This window comes from Gopherus flavomarginatus, chromosome 14 (genome assembly GCF_025201925.1).
Source record: "Gopherus flavomarginatus isolate rGopFla2 chromosome 14, rGopFla2.mat.asm, whole genome shotgun sequence".
NCBI lineage: Eukaryota > Metazoa > Chordata > Testudines > Testudinidae > Gopherus > Gopherus flavomarginatus.
In genome coordinates this window covers 9,898,317-9,918,599 of record NC_066630.1, presented here as the reverse complement: position 1 = coordinate 9,918,599, position 20,283 = coordinate 9,898,317, and the positions used below count along the sequence as shown (strand labels likewise).

Genomic DNA, 20,283 nt, shown 5'->3' with positions numbered 1-20,283 from the left:
AGACACGATAAAATCGATCCCCAATACCTCTGCTGTTGACTCCAGGACTCCACTGTGGTGAGAGGCAGAAGCGAAGTCGATGGGGGAGCAGCAGCAGTCAACTCACCGCTGTCCTTGCGGCCAGGTAAATCAACCGAAGATACGCCGACTTCAGCTATGCTATTTACATAGCTGAAGTTACATATCTTAGGTTGACTCCCCACCTCCCCAGTGTAGACCTAGCCTAGGAGTCAGCATGGATCAAAGTTGTTATCACTGTAGTTCTATTTGTGCCAAGCTGAACTAAAAGAACCTTTTCATTTTAGACATATCAACATTCATTCCTTGTCATGCTCCTCAACCATGTCACACAGACACATGGCAGCCTAAACTCCTGCCTGTATTTACAGCAGAAGTGACTTTGGGTAGAATTCAGCTTTTTTTTATTTTGACATTCCCATGTTTTTGTCTTCAACTTTCTCATGAATTTTTATTAAGCAAAACTCTTTTGGGAGAGAAATTGAAAGACAAAACAAAAACACGGACCGAAGTGTCTTACAGACTGAAAGACTAGAGCGAGGTGGCAATGCATGAGGGATGGACGGGAAAATTATATTATTAGGATAGGCCTCACAGTAATGAAAGCTGAAAACAGATTCTCTTGATTGTTCTTCCTCCTCTTTGACTTCAGCAGGATTAGAGTTGTATTTTGCAGGCTTGCGTTTCCCCTGATTTCTGTTCATTGTCAAATTTGAAAACTGATACTAAAACCGATCGAGGCAACAATTTTCAGTTACTGCAGACTGTATCTTAGACAGAGGCACCTAGCATGATAGCGGCAGGAACAGCTCGTTGTTGGTTGTTGACACACACACATCGTGCCTTTTAGAAAGCTTATTTGCAGAATTGCAAAGGTGTTGCATCAACCACTTTTGAAATGCATCCACCTCTGGTGGGGTATAATGCAGCAATTATTGTAACAACACCCATACGCAGCAGTCTGGGTCCAAAAGGGAGGGAAAAAGTAGAATGTAATTACCCCTGCTGAACTTTACCTAGAGTCCTTCAGGGATATAGCTACTATGATCACGCAAAACTGTCATGGGATCTTTAATGACCATAAATTATCATAAAACCTACTTCACTTTCACAACTGATCCCCCAATCAACATCTTAAGTACATGGAAATTGCTTAGCACTAGGGTTGGAGGATTGATTCTACCTGACTCGGATGGAAATGTGATACTAGTAGGATTAACCAACACCAACTCCACCAGTATGTTTGTTTACCTGCAGGTCTCCTATCCAAGCACTTAGCTGGCCAGACCTCATTTAGTTTTTAAAATTTAACACGTTCATCAGCTAGGAAGGTAGCAAAGTCAGAGGTGGAGATTTATAGAACCATTGTGGTTGCTTTCAAGCTAGGCCGGTTTTTCTACTTAGGCTGAGTTAGGCTACAGGAATGCAAGATGAACAGTGCATACATAAATCATTATTGGCATCATCATAAATGGAATGATCCTGAAGATCAGACTGAATAGTTTAAAGATAATCTTCATTAATCACAAAACTGGTTCGAGTCTTGAACTAACAATACTCTTCCTGCTAATGAGGGTTGAGAGAATGTATTAGCAAGGTCCTGGCACCTGGAATTTTTAATTCAGAAATTAAGATCTATGCAATGGGGATAATAAATTCATGCTGTCCTGGAGGTCTTGGATAATTACTTCCCTCATTTTTCTTTTTTAGGAAATCTTTAAGATTGAAGATGGCAGTCTTGGAATTCTAAGACAAAAAAGAGCCATTGTGGCAACACCAATATTAATTCCAGAAAATCAGAGACCGCCATTCCCCAGAGCCGTGGGCCGGGTAAGTCTTGACAAAACATAGCATCAAATTGTGATATTAAATAATTCATCCATTTCTCTTCGGTTTTTATAGAGCATCTATCACAGCGGTAGATATATGCTGGACAAAATCAAAGCGCATGGAAGCCAGACAGAAAGAGGTGTTTTCTCTCTTTCCTCTTGGGACAAAGGAGCATTATTTTGATGTATATAGGATTTTTACTTTAACAGGATCAGTTCTTGTAAAATGGGTTTATCAGAGTGGTATGTTTTTAACCATGGCACGAATTTCACAGTAATAATCACCTAACAAATGTGCTTGTCCAGTATTGATGTCCACATGACAAGTCATGAAGTTCCATTCGAGAACAGTACATTCCCTCAGGAGTATAGGATTGGATATCTGGTGTCTGGTTTTGTTTTTAATTGAGGCTATAGCAACCAAAAACTGACATGCACACAAGGCTTTTGGACTACTTTAATCAATCAACAGTACCCAAAGACCATGTGTGGCTGGTGGCTTTTTTGTTTAGATCTGTCAAAAACAAGACCCTATTTTGTTTATCTCTGTAAACACACGTACACACACTCACCCCTGCAGTTCTTATGCATAGATTTTTCTCAACTGCGCACATATAACTTGCATGTCCAGTTGGCAGTATTGCTCATATAGCCACAATAATTAAATATACAAATGAATCATGTAGGCATCATTTGTTGTAATTGCCTGGGCATATTTTGCAAATGGGCATTTCTGAAACATGGGCTGGTAATGGGGTCAGCATCCACCTCTTGCAAGCGCCCCCTTCTGGTCTGGTGTGTCTGTGTTCTTTCAGTTCTGGTGATCCCTTTTGGTGGTCCTCAGGCAGTTTTTTCTAAGCTTCCTCCCTGGAGACACTATCTTCCTATGGCCCTCCCCAAGCTCAGTTCTTACTCAGTTTCTGCAGCCAGCCAGGAGCGCGCTCAATGCTCCCCCAGTCCCTGCTAGCAAACCGTCTTTGGCTCAGTCCTAGCAGGCAGCCAGAAGCCTCTCACTCCCTCGGTCCCTGCCAGTGGACTGTCTTTGGACCTGCTGCTCTTCCAACCAGGCATGTAGTCATTTTTTTTCTCCAGCTCCAAGCAGCACCTAATTGCTGCTCTATTCTGCAGCTCCTTTTATTTGGTCCTCCTGGCCCCCTGACTAGCTGTTCCAGTGGCCCCTCTCAGTACTTACTCACAACCAGTCTAGGCTGCTTGGAGGACCTCTCCACTACTCCTTTTCTGGGATGGGTGTGGCAGAACCCTGAGTCCTCCAGCGTTTTATCTTCTTCTCTGCCCTTACCCCTCACAATGATACAAAACAGATCTCACCAGAAGTAGTCCTCTCTTTTGGGGCAGACTTGAATTTTTTTTTTGAGTACAGATCTTGTTTAATTGTGAAAAATCCGCCATGACTAAGCTTTTTCTTGTTTGTTTAAAATACTGAATTAAGAATTTAGATAACCGGTAACTTGGTAAGAGGCTTTTGAATATGGGCATGATAAATATTTGATATCTTAATATCTACATGGTGCAGCAATGTGTAGTAAGGATGTGAGATTTTTAAAGTGCGCAGATTGTTCCATGTAGACCCTGCTCGTGTGTACTAAAAGTTCCCTAGTGTGCTTTAACATAGTGCTGTTTCAAACAGAAGATATGAACTGTAGAGTTCTCAGATGTGAGTGATTGAGACAAACAAGAAAGCTATTTTATATATAGATCTGGTAGGTAGAGGTTTGGTTTGTTTTTTTAAATGTATTAATTCACTTTCATATTAAATATGAAGGGCAGGCCATTTGAGATGTCTCACATAGGCTGTATATGTATCTATTACAAAACCCTTTATCTTCTAGTAATATATTTTAAAGAGAAATCTCTTTATTCCTTTCCATAAACTGCAGTCTTCACTAACAGATGGTTCCCAAGTCACAAAATTCAGATGCTGATCTGGATTTCAATCCTCTGAGAATTTGATTCAGCCCTTACAGAAATAGAGCCCAGTCTTGAAATTCAGATCTCAATCCAGGCTCCAATCCTGACTCCCCTCTTCTTTTGGAAACAGCTGAGTTAGTCTCTGCTTTTGGTATGATGTACATTTAACTAGCAACTCCATTCCAGCTCTGAAAAAGCCAGTGATGTTTCCCCTTGAATCTCCACAAAAGGTTATTATTAGTGACAGATTATTCTAGAGCAGAAATAATAGCCAAGACTTATCATTGTAAAACAAAAACATTACCAGATAAATAGCTGGATGAACAAATGAACTACTGCTGCGTCACATCCAGCCTCAATATGCTAATCCATAGAACATCCTTTTATGACTGAATAAAATAGATTGGGGGTCTTAATCCTGAATTATATATAGTCTAATTTCTAGCATATTTTCATTCATTAATCATATGTGGCACAATCTCTTGGTTGTAAAACAAATCATATTTTGCTGACTCATGTTACCATAAAATACGTCAAAGTGTTTTGAGAATAGCTAGTGAAGGAGGGAAAGCTCGTGGGCCATGGTTTGGGTCAAAGTTCCAAAATTAGTTTAAGTTGCAAACTTTTATTTCTGGTAATTGAAGACCATGTTATTTTCCAGGGCAATTCAATTTTTTTGCCAGTTTTTCTGACCCACATTTACAGGGACGCCTGTGCTCTGTATTAGGAACAGAAGGAGCCCTAAAAAGCTCAGTTGTTATAATTGTCTGGTACGTACATAGGCCATGGAGCCAGGATAGCCATCTGGGCCACAGCCTTTGTCCTAGCCAAAGTTCAATGGCGCTGCGATCCTGTGTACCACTCAAACTTAGAGGGGTAAGTGTAGAGGCTCAGAGGCTGCTTGGTAAAGAGGAAGAGGAGAGGTAAACTGCAACATGAGTGGAACAGGCACACCATAAGGAAGCTGGATCAAAAGTGGCTATACTGACCTTCACAGAGTCTAACTTCTCATCTGAAGTGTTAAAATCTAGGGAATAAGAATTCAGTTTATTTTACTATTCCATTAATTCCCAAGTCTTTCCACCAGTATACCATTAAGGCTAGCTGATTGTCGTGTAGTGAGTTGCATGTCATGAGAAACTAGTCTGAAGTTCACCATCTCACCTTATGTAGGTCTCCAAACAACTGCCAAATAATACTACCATTCAAAACAGGGAGATAGAGGTAAGAACATTTCTGTCCTATTGCCAAGCTGTCAATCCATATAGTATCCCAGCAGCTTGATAGTAGTATTTATTATTATTTGTATTACTATCACTTTGTTGACTGGGAGGCCGTTTCAGGACATTTAGTTGCCAATTTGGCGACATTCATTGTGCTTATGCATGTAGCAGGGGAGACCACAAGCAGGTTCTCATCTCCTCCACTATCTCCATATGAAAGAAGAAGACTATTTGTATTATCATAGCACCTAAGAGACCTGGTCATTGACCAGGACCTTATTATGCTAGAACAAAGAGACAGTCCATGCCCCAAAGACAAGAGATGGAAACAGACAGGTGAGAGAGTACAAGGAAACAAGACAATATCGGTTAACATGATCAGCAGTGGCATCAGCACGCTGGCTGCCTCGGTGTTGTCAAGTGTTTGGTAGGCATCACGGAAAAGGAGAGTTAAAAGAGTGTTTTGAATGAGCAAAATGTATTAGAAACAGTAACTGGAAACAATATTGATTGCACTGCTCCATGTCTTGAACAACGCTAATGAGTGATTTCAAGCTAATGGGATAAATTACTTCACAGCTCGGTGCAAAAATTCACTGGAATCTATAGTTATGGCTAAACAGCAGTTCTAATGTGGATGCCTAAACTTAGAACAGGACTCCATACTAAGGCACGTGAATATTACCCTGATTTTCAGCAGTGCTAAGCATCTGCCCCTGCCATGTAAGGTGGTAAGAACCACAAATGCTCAGCACCTTTGAATACTGGGGCACATATCTAAAAACACTTAAATGTAGGTTTTCAGTTGGAGTCTATGCATAGGCATGGGAAATACGTGTGTGTGTGTGGGGGGGGATGCTGCAGCACACCCAGGTTTTATGTGGGCCACTGGCCCCACGCCCAGGCCTCCACTCCCAAGTTGGGGGCTTGGGTCCCAGGCGCCAGCCCTGGCTGGCCCACTTCCCTGCCACTGGCCCTGTGCCCAGGGCCTTGCACCCGGGGCTCTGCTCTTGGGGTGCTGGCCCTGCTCCTTGGCCACTGGCCCCTTGCCTGATGCTCCACTCCTGGCTCTGTGCCTGCCCCCAGCCTTTCCCCTTTACTTTTGCATGGGTCCCCCCATCGGAGACATGTCACTGCCCCCCCCAGCAGGGGATGGGAGTGGTGGTCATGGACAGAGGTAAGAGGGCGGGCTTTCAGCACCCCCACTATTAAAAGTGTTCCAGCACCACTGAGTCTGTGACATTTTGGGACCACCCAGTCCATTAAGGGGTTCTGTCACCGCCTGCCCTGTAGCTTCAGGGTGCCTTGGTGTGGTAAAGTGATGGTTCAGCTCTCTAACACTAGTAGCCTGCCCACAAGCATAAGGCCTCATCCTGGCTTCCACTAGCCTAGTTATTCCTTGCAGAGTGACAGCGTCTAATTTAAGTACCCGGGTCTGAACATTTTTGCCCCAGTCTGATTTGAAAACAAAATTTATTTTGTACATTTCTTTGAAGATGCAGAAAAAAATATCAGCAGTGTTTGAAATAAAGAGTATATGAAATATTCCAGAACAGCAGCAGATGAATTGCAGGAATGTACTTAATAAAACATTGTAAATAAAGGATACATTTTAAAAAAGGCTCTAATTCTTAAAGTATTGGTGGTGGGGAAGGAAATTTGTATCCTTACATATTTTTCCAAATGCAATAAGAGTCAATGCTGACAATGAAAGCATTTGATTTTATTTCCTTTTTGGATGCCTTGCTCAAACATCTGCATTAGCTATGCTCTTTGGAAAAATGTCAACATCGGAGAAGCATTTCTGGCAGAAAATCATGGAGAAGTTGAATTTACATTCCTGTTACAAATCATGGGCAAACCTCAGGAAGCCTGGTGTTCTGATTAAGCTACAAATTCTTATTGTGAGCAGCTTGATGAATTCTGAAAATGGAACTTTGAATTTCGCAAGCAGCAGTTTTCTCGTTTTTCTGATTCTTTCTGCTGCTTCTGAGGCTCAGACCTTCCAGGAGAGAGAGACCATAGCATCTGCTACTGCATGAGAACCAGTAGTGAACATACATTCTCTTGTTTCCCCAGCACAGGAGAATAGCTTTAAAATCTAATACAGTCCCCATAGAGTTACAGTAGGCTCAGACAGTACAACCACAGCTATCTGGACCCTTCATCTTCCTTGGTTAGTCCTAGGATGTTGAAAGAGGGAGGCTGTGGACACTTTTACAGCCACCATCTTCTGCAACTGGTTTTCTGCTCTCAAAACCCATCAGAAATGCTGGACGGAATTTGGCCAACTGTGTGCCCAAGCACCCCATGATGTGGGGACTTGTCCAAATCTTTCTGAATTATCTGGATGTCTTGCGTCTGTAGAACTGGTCCTGAAATGTTACAAGAACATACTTTCTTGTGAGATTTCTGTTCCTTTCTTGTTTCTAGACATACTCCTTTCTTGGCTGGACTTAAACCTGAAGGTCAAGGCATGAGGGAAAAAGAGAAAATACTTAAACAAATGTTTTCTCATTTCAACAGTTGTCTACTTTTGATTTGTGGTTTGGGATGTTTCATCTTTTATTAAAAATTGGTCATTATTTATATATATTATAGGATACAGAAAGGACATTTTATTTAAATGCATAGGTGCTGCATATGTACTACATTTTGGTAACCGTACCCTGTTATATTTGTGTCTCTGCTGGTAGAAATCTCAGAAGGAAGGGGAACAACAAAATTCAAAGCAAGCATGTACAGCCTGAGTGTAATAAAAACATAATATTGAATGTTATTGAATTTGCTCCTTATAAGGATGAACACGGCTGACTCAATCGAAAAAATGTTATAATGAATTATAGTGCAGAGCCCCGAGAAGAAAAAATGAATTAGTTCTAACTCTATGCAATCATTTTCAGAACGCTTCCTACTTTGGAAAGTCACTAGCAGGATTTGTGCCTGAAACAAAAGTGTGGTTAACAAATGGTGTTTATGATAACAGGGAACAAAGAAAGAAAAGCTTCTTGTCACAAACTATAATGTTTGTATGACTGCAGCTATGGCCGTGATCCAAATGTGACTTGGGGCAGACATGGGCTGCCCAAATCACCTGCCAGCTGGTTAGAGGCCATTCTTTTGGTGAGGCGGTTGCACTTAGAGCTACCCATGCTGTTGTTTCTGGTTGCTGTTGTTTTAATGTCTGATGTGGCTTTACCTATGGTTAAGAAAAGAAAGGAACCTGATTAACTATAGATGGGTATAGAAGCACCATATGTTATATTATGAAGATGATCAAGGAATAGTATGCAGGCTCTTATTAACAATATTCTCATCTGCAGTTTACAATGCTGATGTTACTGTGTTGTCATTTACTATAGAATAGGGGCAGGCAACCTATGGCATGAGTGCTGAAGGCGGCATACAAGCTGATTTTCAGCGGCACTCACACTGTCCAGGTCCTGGCCACCGGTCTGGGGGGCTCTGCATTTTAATTTAATTTTAAATGAAGGTTCTTAAACATTTTAAAAACCTTATTTACTTTACATACAACAATACTTTAGTTATATATTATAGACTTATAGAAAGAGACCTACAAACATTAAAATGTATTACTGGCACGCAAAACCTTAAATTAGAGTGAATAAATGAAGACTTGGCACATCACTTCTGAAAGGTTGCTGAACCCTGCTATAGAAGATTGTTGTATTTCCTTCTTCAGGAGAAGACATAATTCACACAAAAAAGCCCATTCCTCATAAAAATGCTGTCATCCCTTATAACACACTGTCGAGGATGTAATAAAACAGATATCAAAAACAGTCTGAAAAATAAAAGGCCACTGTTATGCTTTTTAGACTTTTCCGCTTCTTCATTCGGTCATGCTGGATTTTTATAAACACCATTCTCTCTTATAGCCCTGCCCATATCCCACATCTGTCTGCCAACAAAATTGAGGATCACCACTTGATTCAAACTGTCACTAGCAACCTAATGTTTTTTTAATTAGCCAGGATTGCAGCTGACTTGACTGTCCATTCAGAGTGAAGAGAGTGCAGCATTCCTGCTGATGATACTGTATATGAATAAAAGGAATCAAGAACCAAGAATGCTCCCTTAAGTAAAGAACCACAAGGGCAAATCAGAAAACAAAACACCAGGGGCCTTCCCTTTGTGACAATCCGTGATCACAATGACAATGTTTTGCTTTAATCTCTCTGTTCCTACCGTTTACAAGTGGTGTGTTGTTTTCTTGGCTCGGTAAAATGTCCAGGACAGTGACGTAATCTCAGATGCCCCTAGGTCTTGGTGCTCATCACACTAACAAGAACGTTTTGCTATACACTCCTACCGCTGACCCTCCCTTGTTCCTTCCAACTGCTCCATCAGCACATCTGTTTAGTTTATTTGGCTGCCCTGACTAACCAGTTTATATTTCTGGCCCACTCTAATTTTGTGCTTCCTAATAAGGACAGAAGGCAACAGCCAAACTCCTTGCTGTACCTTGGATGGGAGCAGGAAAAATAGCACAAAACAGGAGAGTCAGGGGAAAATAATTTTATTTCAGTTTTAAAAAATCATAACATAGGGAACTACAAGGGTTTGAGGACAATATTCATTAAGCATCAGTGAAATTTTGGGAGTCAAAACAGGGAGGAGATGGAGATGGAAACTTGTCACTTTTTTAAAAAAAAACGTTAATTCAATTTGTAGCCTAACAAAGCAATAAATGTAGAGGTCCTGCTAAATAACATTCTATTCCCATTCTGTCTACTTAGGAACAGGATTATTGTCCTGTCAACTGAGAACCCCTTCCTTGGTATCTCTTAATTAAATAACGATCATACCTGTACTCTGCATTTATGATGAGGATTGTGGTGGTTTGGCAGATCCTGTGCTTGTGCACACTAACCTGCATTCCTAAGGGAATACAATGAGATTAAAATATTTTAATACTCTTGGCAACACAAGCCTCTGTGTCCAGATGGTCTGGGCTACACATGTTGACTGTTATTGATATGTTTCTTCTTGCTCTTGATGATACAAGTGCAGGGATATTATATTCAATTTTTTGGTCTCCCTCCATATGTTACTCTTCCAATTTTTGTCCACATCAAGCGAAATGAAGTATGAAGCAGCAGGACATACAATTCTGCTTTAATTACACTGGCGGGTTATTTGTCAGTGCTCCATAAAATGATGGATATTTATTCTATGACAAACTAAGACTGGTGGTTCTATTTACTTAGTGATTTCCTCTTGTCAGCCTTTAACAGTAATGGTACATTGTATGATCCTTTTATTTGGAGTGTGACTATTCTACTAATAAGGAACTCAGGGTCTAAAGAAGATAGTGGCCAGTTTTCTGGACATGCTGCTAAGCCTGTGGAGAAGAAATACTCTGGAGGGTGAGTGTTTTGTCTGGACTGGATCTAGGCATTTGCTGTTGATCGTACTTACTCATGGAGGAATTGAGAGTCCATAATGTTGTTATATGAATTTTTAGGTAAATTTCTTATGAGAATGTGTATTTTGTTTTAAGGGTGCCTAGAACATGGACTGCATGCTTTGCAATTGAATGATGATTTTATTTACACATAAATAAAGCATTGATACATCAAGGTTCTTCATCACGTGCCTAACTTTTTAGCACAGGAGCAGTGCCATTGGGACAGTTTAGTTTGGGCCTAAATGACTTGCTGAAGATGTAGTTTGAAATCTGAGATCAGATTCATGAGGTGTCATAAGGGGACAACCAGCTCTACTGACTTGACTAAAATTGTGCCCATTCACTTCAGTTCTTGATGATGTGAGCAGCCCTCCAATAAAATAAAGGCTTTCCATGCTAATACATTTTAAACTGACACTTTAGTTTTCAGTAAAGGATTTATATTTGATGTCCCAACAAATCCATTAAGTCAAAAACAGCACTCCAGCCGTATCTGGTTTTCTGAAGGGCTCTCTAAACTTTCTTCCTGTTTAAAATATTGGTAGTCACATAAACAATTCCAGTGAGATATATTCCATTTAAACTAACAGAGTCCTGGTGTGAAAAGTCTTGTTAAAACAGTTATGTTTACTTAAAATGTTTCAGAAGAATCAAAGTTGAGCAGTTAGCATCAGACAGTTTGGAAAACTAATTGTTACAATTAACAATAATTCACCTTCAGTTTTCAATATTTTTGTGACAGTAATAAGGAGAAAAGACTATTTAAGGAATACTTTCTAATCTAGTTACCATAGTTACAAGTTTGGTTGGAGATACATTAGCTCTATGCCAATGATGGAATTAAATTTTCTTCCCAATATTGAAACATCCAGGACCTAATTTCCTGTAGCTTCATAATAAATCATGTTAATGACCTTAGAGGTAGATCCAAAGAGAGATAATCTTGTCCATGCTCTGGAGCTATTTGACAAAGTATATTACAGATTAACTATTGTGTTGTTTGTATTAACTTAACCTTCGAATTTAAGGAAATCTTAAACTCTTTTACGGGAAAGAATTTCTAATAGATATGCTGCAATTCTTCCAAGTAAATTGTTCATATGAGAGAACCACGATAGAGCAAAACTTTAACAATTCCTTTTTAGTTGTTTATGCTGCTAGGAGTTAACTTTTTTTTGAAGAAAAAGTGGCAGGTTTTTAAAATGGAAATAAGAAAGTGAATGAATGAAATATGCTTTTTTTAAAAAAGTTTTTGTCTATTCTGCTGCCCTACCTAATGAACGTAACTGAAAATTTCAATGTGTTTTCATACTGGTATCTGCCCAAATGCTGATACCATAGCCTTGTTCAGTAGCAAAAGTTTTGTGTTAAGAAAACAACATTCCAAGAAATCAGACACATGGCCTGATTCTGTCACTTCAGCAAGCAGTCCCATTGACATTAAGAGTTGGAAAGACTTCCAGTATAAGATATCTAGCCCATTTTAGGGATGAAAGGTGCCTGAGTTAATAATGGTCTCATCCCTACCATTCTTCCTTGTCCCTCATGAAGGATTGTTCCTTACAATACACTTTTAATTTTTTTGTCTCAGTTTCATGTATGGCAAGTAATGGGACTTATGCATTTCTCCCAAGGTGATTATTCACTTGTCTAATCACTCTATTGAGAAGTTTTCTTTATGTTCATCTTAAATTTGTCATGTCTCAATTTAATTCAGTTATTTCAAGTCAACGCCTCCTACCCTTTCTCCCACTCAGTCAAACCATCTTGCACAATCCCTCTTTCATCTTTGTGGTTTTACTGTTGACCGGGAGTTCACCTCCAATTCTAACCTCCCAAACGTTTGGATCCAGGATTTCAGTTTGGGCCCGTCTCTCTGCTGTTAATTTGTGAAATTGCCTCCTATAAACCTATTTAAAGTAATATCTTCCTTTAGGTGGGATTATGAGAGGCAAAAGGAGCTACTCAGTGATCCATATGTATAGCTAGGCTGAAATATAATAAGCATGAGAGGCCAAATGTGAAGTGCATTGAAGCAAATGGAAAGGCTTCCATAGATTTCAATGGGCTTTCTATCTGGCCCATGATGAGAACGTACTAACGCACTTTTATATCCATGTAACTATCTAATAGAGATGGACTGACCCAGCATAGTCGTAGACTTGATCTTGTTGTTGCCCAATCATCTCCACCATCTTCATCCATCCCATTTCCTGCTACACCATTTCTGGCTTTCCACCCATCTAAACAATTCTTCAGCAGTAACTATTCATCATGATTTAAAGTAGGATTGACTGAATGGTGCTTTAGAAGAAAACTAACTTATCCCCACATATCTACAAGCCAAAACATGTTGGCACTCTGAGCACTTATTTTGGTGACAGGTTTTGTTAAGGCCAGTAGAGAGGAAGACAGTATATGGGGACTGACCCTAAAACAGTCATTTTCATTAGCTATCACTTGTTAAATTGATATTAAGGAAAGGTAACTGGTAGATTATTTCTAAAAGCAAGAGGGTGATGTATATTGTATATGATCACGTAAAAAGTAATGTAAATATCTATGATTCAGGATATGGTGGATTTTTTTCCTTCTGACTGACTGCCAGCTTCTTTTAATCATAAGTCATTAATGGTGACTTTTTTAATAACCGTGTATTAAAGAGGGGAAATATGTTCATCAGTTGAACAAGACTAAATATATGAGCATAATTAACTGAAGGGGAAAAAATAATTCCGTTAATAGCTTGTTGAAATGTGGAAATTGAACTAACGCAGAGAGATTGCACATGTAGAACAACATATATGCGCATTTGGATTCCTTACATCCATTAATCAGAGTGCAGTGCTACGTTCTGCAGACACCTAACTAAGAATCCTGGATTCTACTCCTAGATGTGCTATGTCACCTTTAAAAAGTTACTATAATTCATGCTTGATTTTCCACAGTTGTAAAATAGGGCACTCTACCTACTTTGGTATATACAGATAAACTACATTTGGGCTGGCTTCTGATTAGAGCAGGCTGGGAAATTTCTATCGGAATGATTTTTTTAATGAAAAATGCCCTTTCCATAAAATCAAAATTTTCTGTGGGAAAACTTAAATTTTGCCCCCTTTTTTTTCATCTAGGGAGCCAGGGTCAGGCTGGGCAGGAGGCAGGGAGGATGAGTGCCCAGGTTGTCTGCCAGCTCAGCTGTCCCCCCAGTGAGGTAGCTAAGTTGGGGATAAGGTGGGGAGGCCAATGGAAGGAGCCTGGTAGCCCACCTGGAGGTTCTTGTCAATTTCATTTTCTGCAAGCCAGGAAAAGGTGAAATTGACAACAGCCTTCCCCCTGGTCAGACAGCGAGCTGAAAAATACTGTTCCGGTTTTCCCAAAACGGAACCTTTTAAAATTTCTGTCCCACGGAGAATTTCAAAGGTTTTACTTTTCATCTTGAATCGTGGTGAAATTTTTTTCCAAAACTTTGACATTTTCCAGACAAATTCCATTTTCAGGCCAGCCCTAATTCTCATCTCCTTTGAACAGGTATAAACCCAGAATAACTTCAGTGAAGTCAATGCAGTTACTTTAGGTTTGCACTGATGTAACGGAGAATATTCAATTGAAGAATCTCATTTATTTGTGTTTTTAAGGATTGATTTTTTTGCTTCATTTTTATTGCAAAACATTACACTATTGTAAACATAGCACTAGGTAAGATTGTCATGTCCCACTCTAGTGACCAGAGGATAAGAATTCCCTACTGCTGCCAGCTAATGCTGGCTATTTATTTTAACTCCAATGTCAAAGATGACCTTTGCTTTGGTGCTTATGTTCCTGAGTTCAATCACTCCTCATGACCTATAATAGACTACCATTTGTAAAGCTCCCCTCGGTTGAGATTTGAACTTCTGCAAGCTTCAGATGGTTAGACTGAACGTTCATGATGGGAGCAATTTGTAACACACTTGTCAAGTATATTTCATAGATTCTAAGGCCAGAGGGGAGCATTGCGATTTTCTAATCTGACCTGCTGCATAATGGAGGTCACAGGACTTCCATGAATTAATTCCTATTTGAAGTATAGCATATCTTCTAGAGAAATATCCAGTCTTGATTTTAAAATTTCCAGTGGTAGAGAATCCAACACAACCCTTGGTAAGATGCTACAGTGGTTAACTACTCTCACAGTTAAAAATGTGTGCCTTATTTCAAGTGTGAATGTAGCCAGCTTCAGCTACCAGCCATCAGAACATGTTGTACCTTTTGTCTACTAGATTGAAGAGCTCTCTGTTACCAATTTTCTGTTCCCCGGGTAGGTACTTTTAGATTGTAATCAAGTTACTCCTTAGCCTTTCCTTTGTTAAACTAAACAGATAAACTCAAGGAGCTCAATCAGTATAAGACACGCTTTCTAATCTGTTAATCGTTCTTGCAGCCCTTCTCTGAACCCTCTCCAATTTTGCAACATCCTTCTTGAAATGTGGAACCCCAAACTGGACATAATATTTCAGTAGCAGTCACACCAGTGCCAGGTGGAGAGGTACTATAACCTCTCTATTCCTCTTCAGTATTCCTGTTGCTTCTCATTAGCACTTTTGGTCAGAGTCACAGTGGAAGCTCATGGTCAGCTGATTATCCATCATGAATCCCAAGTCTTTTTCAGAAGCGCTGCTTTTCAGGATCGAGTTCCCTGTCTTGTCAGTATGGCATGCATTCTTTATTTCTAGAGGTATGGCTTTATATTTAGCCATATTGAAACACGCATTGTTTGCTTGCTCCCAGTTTGCCAAGCAATCCATATCACTGTGCATCAGTGATCTGTCATCTTTGCTACTTACCACTCTCCAATCTTTGTGTTATCCACAGACTTTATCAGTGTTGTGTCTCTCTGGTTGCTGAAATTTTGATATAATACTGCTGCTAACTAAGGCAATTAATCCTTGGTCTCAGTGGTCTGGGACAGTGCTTTTGGTGCTTAAAGTCTACGGTTCTTTCCTCTCTGACAACCCACTATCAGTTGATTGAGAAAACTTCTGTGGACATACTCATCCAGAGGTCATAGCTTGGGCAAGCAATCATAGAATACCAGGGTTGGAAGGGACCTCAGGAGATCATCTACTCCAACCCCCTGTGCAAAGCAGGACCAATCCCCAAATGGCCCCCTCAAGGATTGAACTCACAACCCTGGGTTTAGCAGGCCAATGCTCAAACCACTGAACTATCCCTTCATCTTCTTTGGAACCTCCTTTCAGGTAGTTGAAAGCAGGTATCAACTCCCCCCTCATTCTTCTCTTCTGCAGACTAAATAATCCCAGTTCCCTCAGCCTCTCCTCATAAATCATGTGCTCCAGCCCCCTAATCATTTTTATTGCCGTCCGCTGGACTCTTTCCAATTTTTTCACATCCTTCTTGTAGTGTGGGGCCCAAAACTGGACACAGTAGTCCAGATGAGGCCTCACCAATGCCAAACAGAGGGGAATGATCACATCCCTCCATCTGCTGTTAAGAAAGGCCATGATTACATTGTAGAAGGATGTGAATGCCAAGCAGAGAGAGGGATTATTTAGAATGATGAAAGGTGATATAACAGAGTAATGGGACAAAAATAAGAGAGACAAAATAAAGGCTGAATATCTCCTCACAGAAAGTTGTATTGGTCTGTGGAAGAGTCACCGCACTTGGGACATTTAAAACGAGAGTGGACAAAGACACTAGTCAATTTGCAATAGGGAATCATCCTACACTGATAGTAAGATGGTCTGCGTGATCAAATAAGGTTTTATTTTTTATCTCTGGGTTCATCCAGGATACTTTGACTTGCATCATATCAATGTTCACTCTTAGTCTTGCCCCATGTGAAAGACATTTTCTTTCCCTTCTTTATTTTACAGTGTTGTGTGATAATCTGATCAAGGGATGGATGTACAGTATGATTCTAACCTCCATGCTGTCTGTTGCGGTTCTCTTTCATAAACATTTTTCGATTTTTTTTTCAACAACTTTCTCAGTCTCTTCCAGCTGGCCCCAAAGGGCCAGGTTTTCCTCCTATCATTCTCATTTATTATTACATTCTCATTAATCACTTGTGCCACACAGTTTGCAACCTTATACATGAAAATCTCTCTCAGTTGTTCTCTTTAGGCTTTAACACATGGAAAGGAAATGATCTTGGTGCTTTTCAGGCCAGAATGTAAAAATGTGATGAGAGCAAAGTTGCGCTTTCCCTCAATGTATTTAACAACCCTCAGGGTCTCTTTCATCATGTTTTACAATGCACTGAAATGACATCATCAATGTGCTGTGTAATATCTTCCAGAGTTAGCTACCGAGCAGCTCTCCATCGTATGTAAGCAGTATTTCAGTGTAATTACTGAACTGTGTTCAAGCATGTTGTTGCTTAAGCATGACAAAAAGAGTTAGGAATTTCATCTAGGTTGCAGGGTGCTTTAGCCTGGATTGATAAAAGGGCTGACTGATTTACACCTCTTCCAAAGGGGTGTGGTTTATTGCCATAGTTGGAGTAATAGGAACATTGAATATGATGGACCACCACATTTTCAAGTTTGTCTATGACATAGTAGGATTCTGTCAGTTAAAATAACTAATATGTGGCATATCATCCAATCAAACTGCTACATATTTAATCTAAACTACATCTTCCTTTTTTATATTTCTGCCACACTGCTGGTTTTCTTCTGCACTCTACTTCGTATCTCCTCCAACTGAATGCATAGGACTCTTTTTAGAGATATTTACTGCTTTTAGTAGAAGACCCACTGGTATGGATATTTTCACAGTACAGCTGTTCTTGACCTTTTATGTCCACAATTATCAACTTACATTGCTAGATTTAGAATAAACAGTTCACCATCAGTGACTGCATTTCCTCTCGTCATCCACTTGCCTTTCTCTCTCATCTTTCTGAATAGCAAGTGAATAGCATGGACCTGGAAAACAAGTGGAACAAGACCAAAATTTATAGAAAAAAAATCATATTTTGGGGATGCAAAGTTGCATGAAATGAATTGAGAAGAAACTTTCACAGATTTTCCAAAACATTTTTTCATCAATTTCACTCAGCACTAGTTGTGCTCCAACAAAGCTTCTAAGCATGTGTTTAAAATTAAGCACACACTTCTATCCCGTTAATGTCAGTTAGATGAGGCTATGCTTTGCTGAGTCAGTGCCCAAGGGCCTGATCCAAAGCCTACTGAAGCCAATGGAAAAATTCCTATTGAGTTCCGTTTGCTTTTGATCAGGCCCAACTGCTTGGATGTTTTAGTAGGAGCAGAATGTAATTTGGGTTGCTAACTTGAAGCAAGTGTGAAATAAACTTGACGTGTACGTAGCTGTTTTTTTTTTGTTCTTCCTTTTCTTCAAGCAAAAATTTTGAAAGTACATCTAGCAAAAGCGGACTTTTCATCTAGCCTCAAAGTTGCCTGGTTTCACTAGATGAGGTTTTTTTCATTGCTTCAGAAGTTTTGCCTTTCATTTTTGTAACACATGCAAGAAACTATTAAGCTTACATTTTCAATTGAGCTTTCTCAGTACTTGCAGAGACTTGAATGGATTTTGATAATAAAAATCTGCACAGCGATGAAGTCTAGAAATTGAAAGCAGTAGCGATCCTTGTAATCCAATAACATTGTCCATATATATATATAATATTACTTATTAGAATTGCAAGAGTTGAGGAAATATGGCTACAACTAAGAGCAAAATTAAAGTCAGTGGCTTTACTATTTTGAGGGGAGGTTCATATTTAAACCTGATTAAGGATATAATAGAAAAATGTATTTTAGTTTGACAGTATTTCCTTAACTCATTTTATTTTCCGTAAGGTAAAACAAAATACATAAAAATTTACCAGAGGAATTATTGCTTGATTAAATTCCAAGTACCAGTGATAATCTTTTCAGAGACTAGTATGTGCAATAGGGGATCTCACTCTTCATATAAAGAAAATGTATAAAGATCTATATGAATTTTATAAATAATAAAAATTAATGAACAATACAGCACATGCTGAAATTGAGTAAATATGAAAACATCATAAATCAACATTCAATATTACTGTGTTGTTGGGGTTTGTTAAATTTGAGTTTGCTAAGGGTCACTGGAACTTGAAAATTAATTTTAATTAATAGAATCTATTCATGTCTGAATTCATTTTGGGTTGTTTACAAAAGCATCCAGTTATACGATTGAATTCTGTTAACTTAAATGCATTTTTTGAAAGGAGTGGAACACAATAGTGAGACACAAAACCCATCAAATAGTATTATCTGTTATTGTGAAACCTTAAGAAGCAAGCACAATATTTCCTGTAGGAAAGAAGTTAAAGATGTATACAAACTGATGACAGGCAGTCTTATTAAGCAGGAGGAAATAGGGTTTTTTTGGGTTTTTTTTTTTCCAAGGTTCTTTAAAGGTTGATGTTTCAAAGACTGCAGATAAAAGGATTCACATTCAGTTAACAACCATCTAATGAAAGTTCTTCACATTTTAGTTGCTGAATATGTGCTGATCCTTTATCCTGTTGACATGAAAATATGCTTGGATAACATTTAGTTATGTCCATAACCTTCCCCATCATAAACCTTTGTTCTGTGTCTACTCCAGACAGATTTTGTGCTATCAGATGGAGATTTTGTATACTGCTCTGATTCATACTCCAGTACAATTGTCACTTTTTACAACGCAGAGAAAAAGAGCCAAAGGTTTTTTCCCTCACAAAAGAGCAATTTTCTAAAATTCTTATTTTACTGTCAGAGTTAATTATATTTTATAATAGGGCTGATTTTTTCCTATCAGGGTTTTAAAACAAGAGCTGGAGGCAAACAACATCTAAATTGCCATTTTTTTTGTTCTTGATCCCCTGGAGGAATGACTCCCTGTTGATTGTGTAATGAACTATGTAGACCCATATACAGTAGCAGTATTTTGAAAAGGAGGAAGAGCTGTGATGCAGAGCTGGGGAATTATTTCAAATCATGTAATTTATTAGATGAGCTTAGCTTTGTTTTCTGAAAATATATTGTGAACATACTCTGATTTTTACAACTTTGTTGTTCATACTTGGTCAGCAAACGTTTTACACAAACATTTGACTTTACTAATGTTTGTGAGCTATTTGCTTTTATGGTGTTTTCAACAATTTATCATTTGTGATGTGCAATTGATCACCTTTGGTGTTTGCCCTCTCAGGGGCCTGGACCAGCAAGCCTTGTTGAGTTACTGGTCCCCGCTGCGAAGGAAGCAGGTGATTATAAAAACCAGAAAGTGTCTTAGCTGAGAAGGAACTGAAGGTACCAGATGGTTGGGTGCAATAAGTTCTGAAGCAGGGGGAATGAACAGTATGTCCTCCCTTCAGGGCCTCTGGGAGCTGTAGCCCATGGTAGGCAGAGGAACTACTTTTTATTTGGAAGTTTTTCCCAAGTGTTTATGTTGAAGAATAAACTTGTGTCCTGAAAGAGACTTAGGCCTAGCAGTGAGTCCTTCCTGGGTTGGAGAAACAAGCCAGCAGCCTACAAGGAGGAAGGAAATCAAAGTGTTTTCAGGCTGGCTACACAAAGACTTCCTGTGCAATCATATACCCACAGGAGTCTTCGCAAGACTACTAACATCTTTCAAATAAAATAGCTTATACAAATATTCCCAGAAGCACATAAAAAGGGTGGAGAATATCATGAAAATTAATTCATTATTTTTATTCAACTACTGTAAGACCGTGAGAAGTTTCTACCTTCCAGTCAATCTCCATCTTCTCTAATCATGAGATAGGGAAATATTGCCCAGCTATTAGGATGCACGGCTCTGTCACTGACACGCTATGAGCTACCCTTTCTCACGCTGAGCAGTACCTCAC

The 20,283-nt window shown here is 39.3% G+C and overlaps 1 protein-coding gene across 1 annotated transcript in view; it reads left to right on the top strand.

Annotated features, from left to right (window-relative positions):
• The window catches only part of LOC127034477 (cadherin-13-like), a 433,731-nt gene that overhangs the window by 289,859 nt on the left and 123,589 nt on the right, over nt 1-20,283 (top strand). Inside the window, exon 4 of the mRNA XM_050923360.1 lies at nt 1,729-1,848. Coding sequence (XP_050779317.1) covers nt 1,729-1,848 — 120 coding nt within the window. The remainder of the gene's footprint in view (nt 1-1,728; nt 1,849-20,283) is intronic.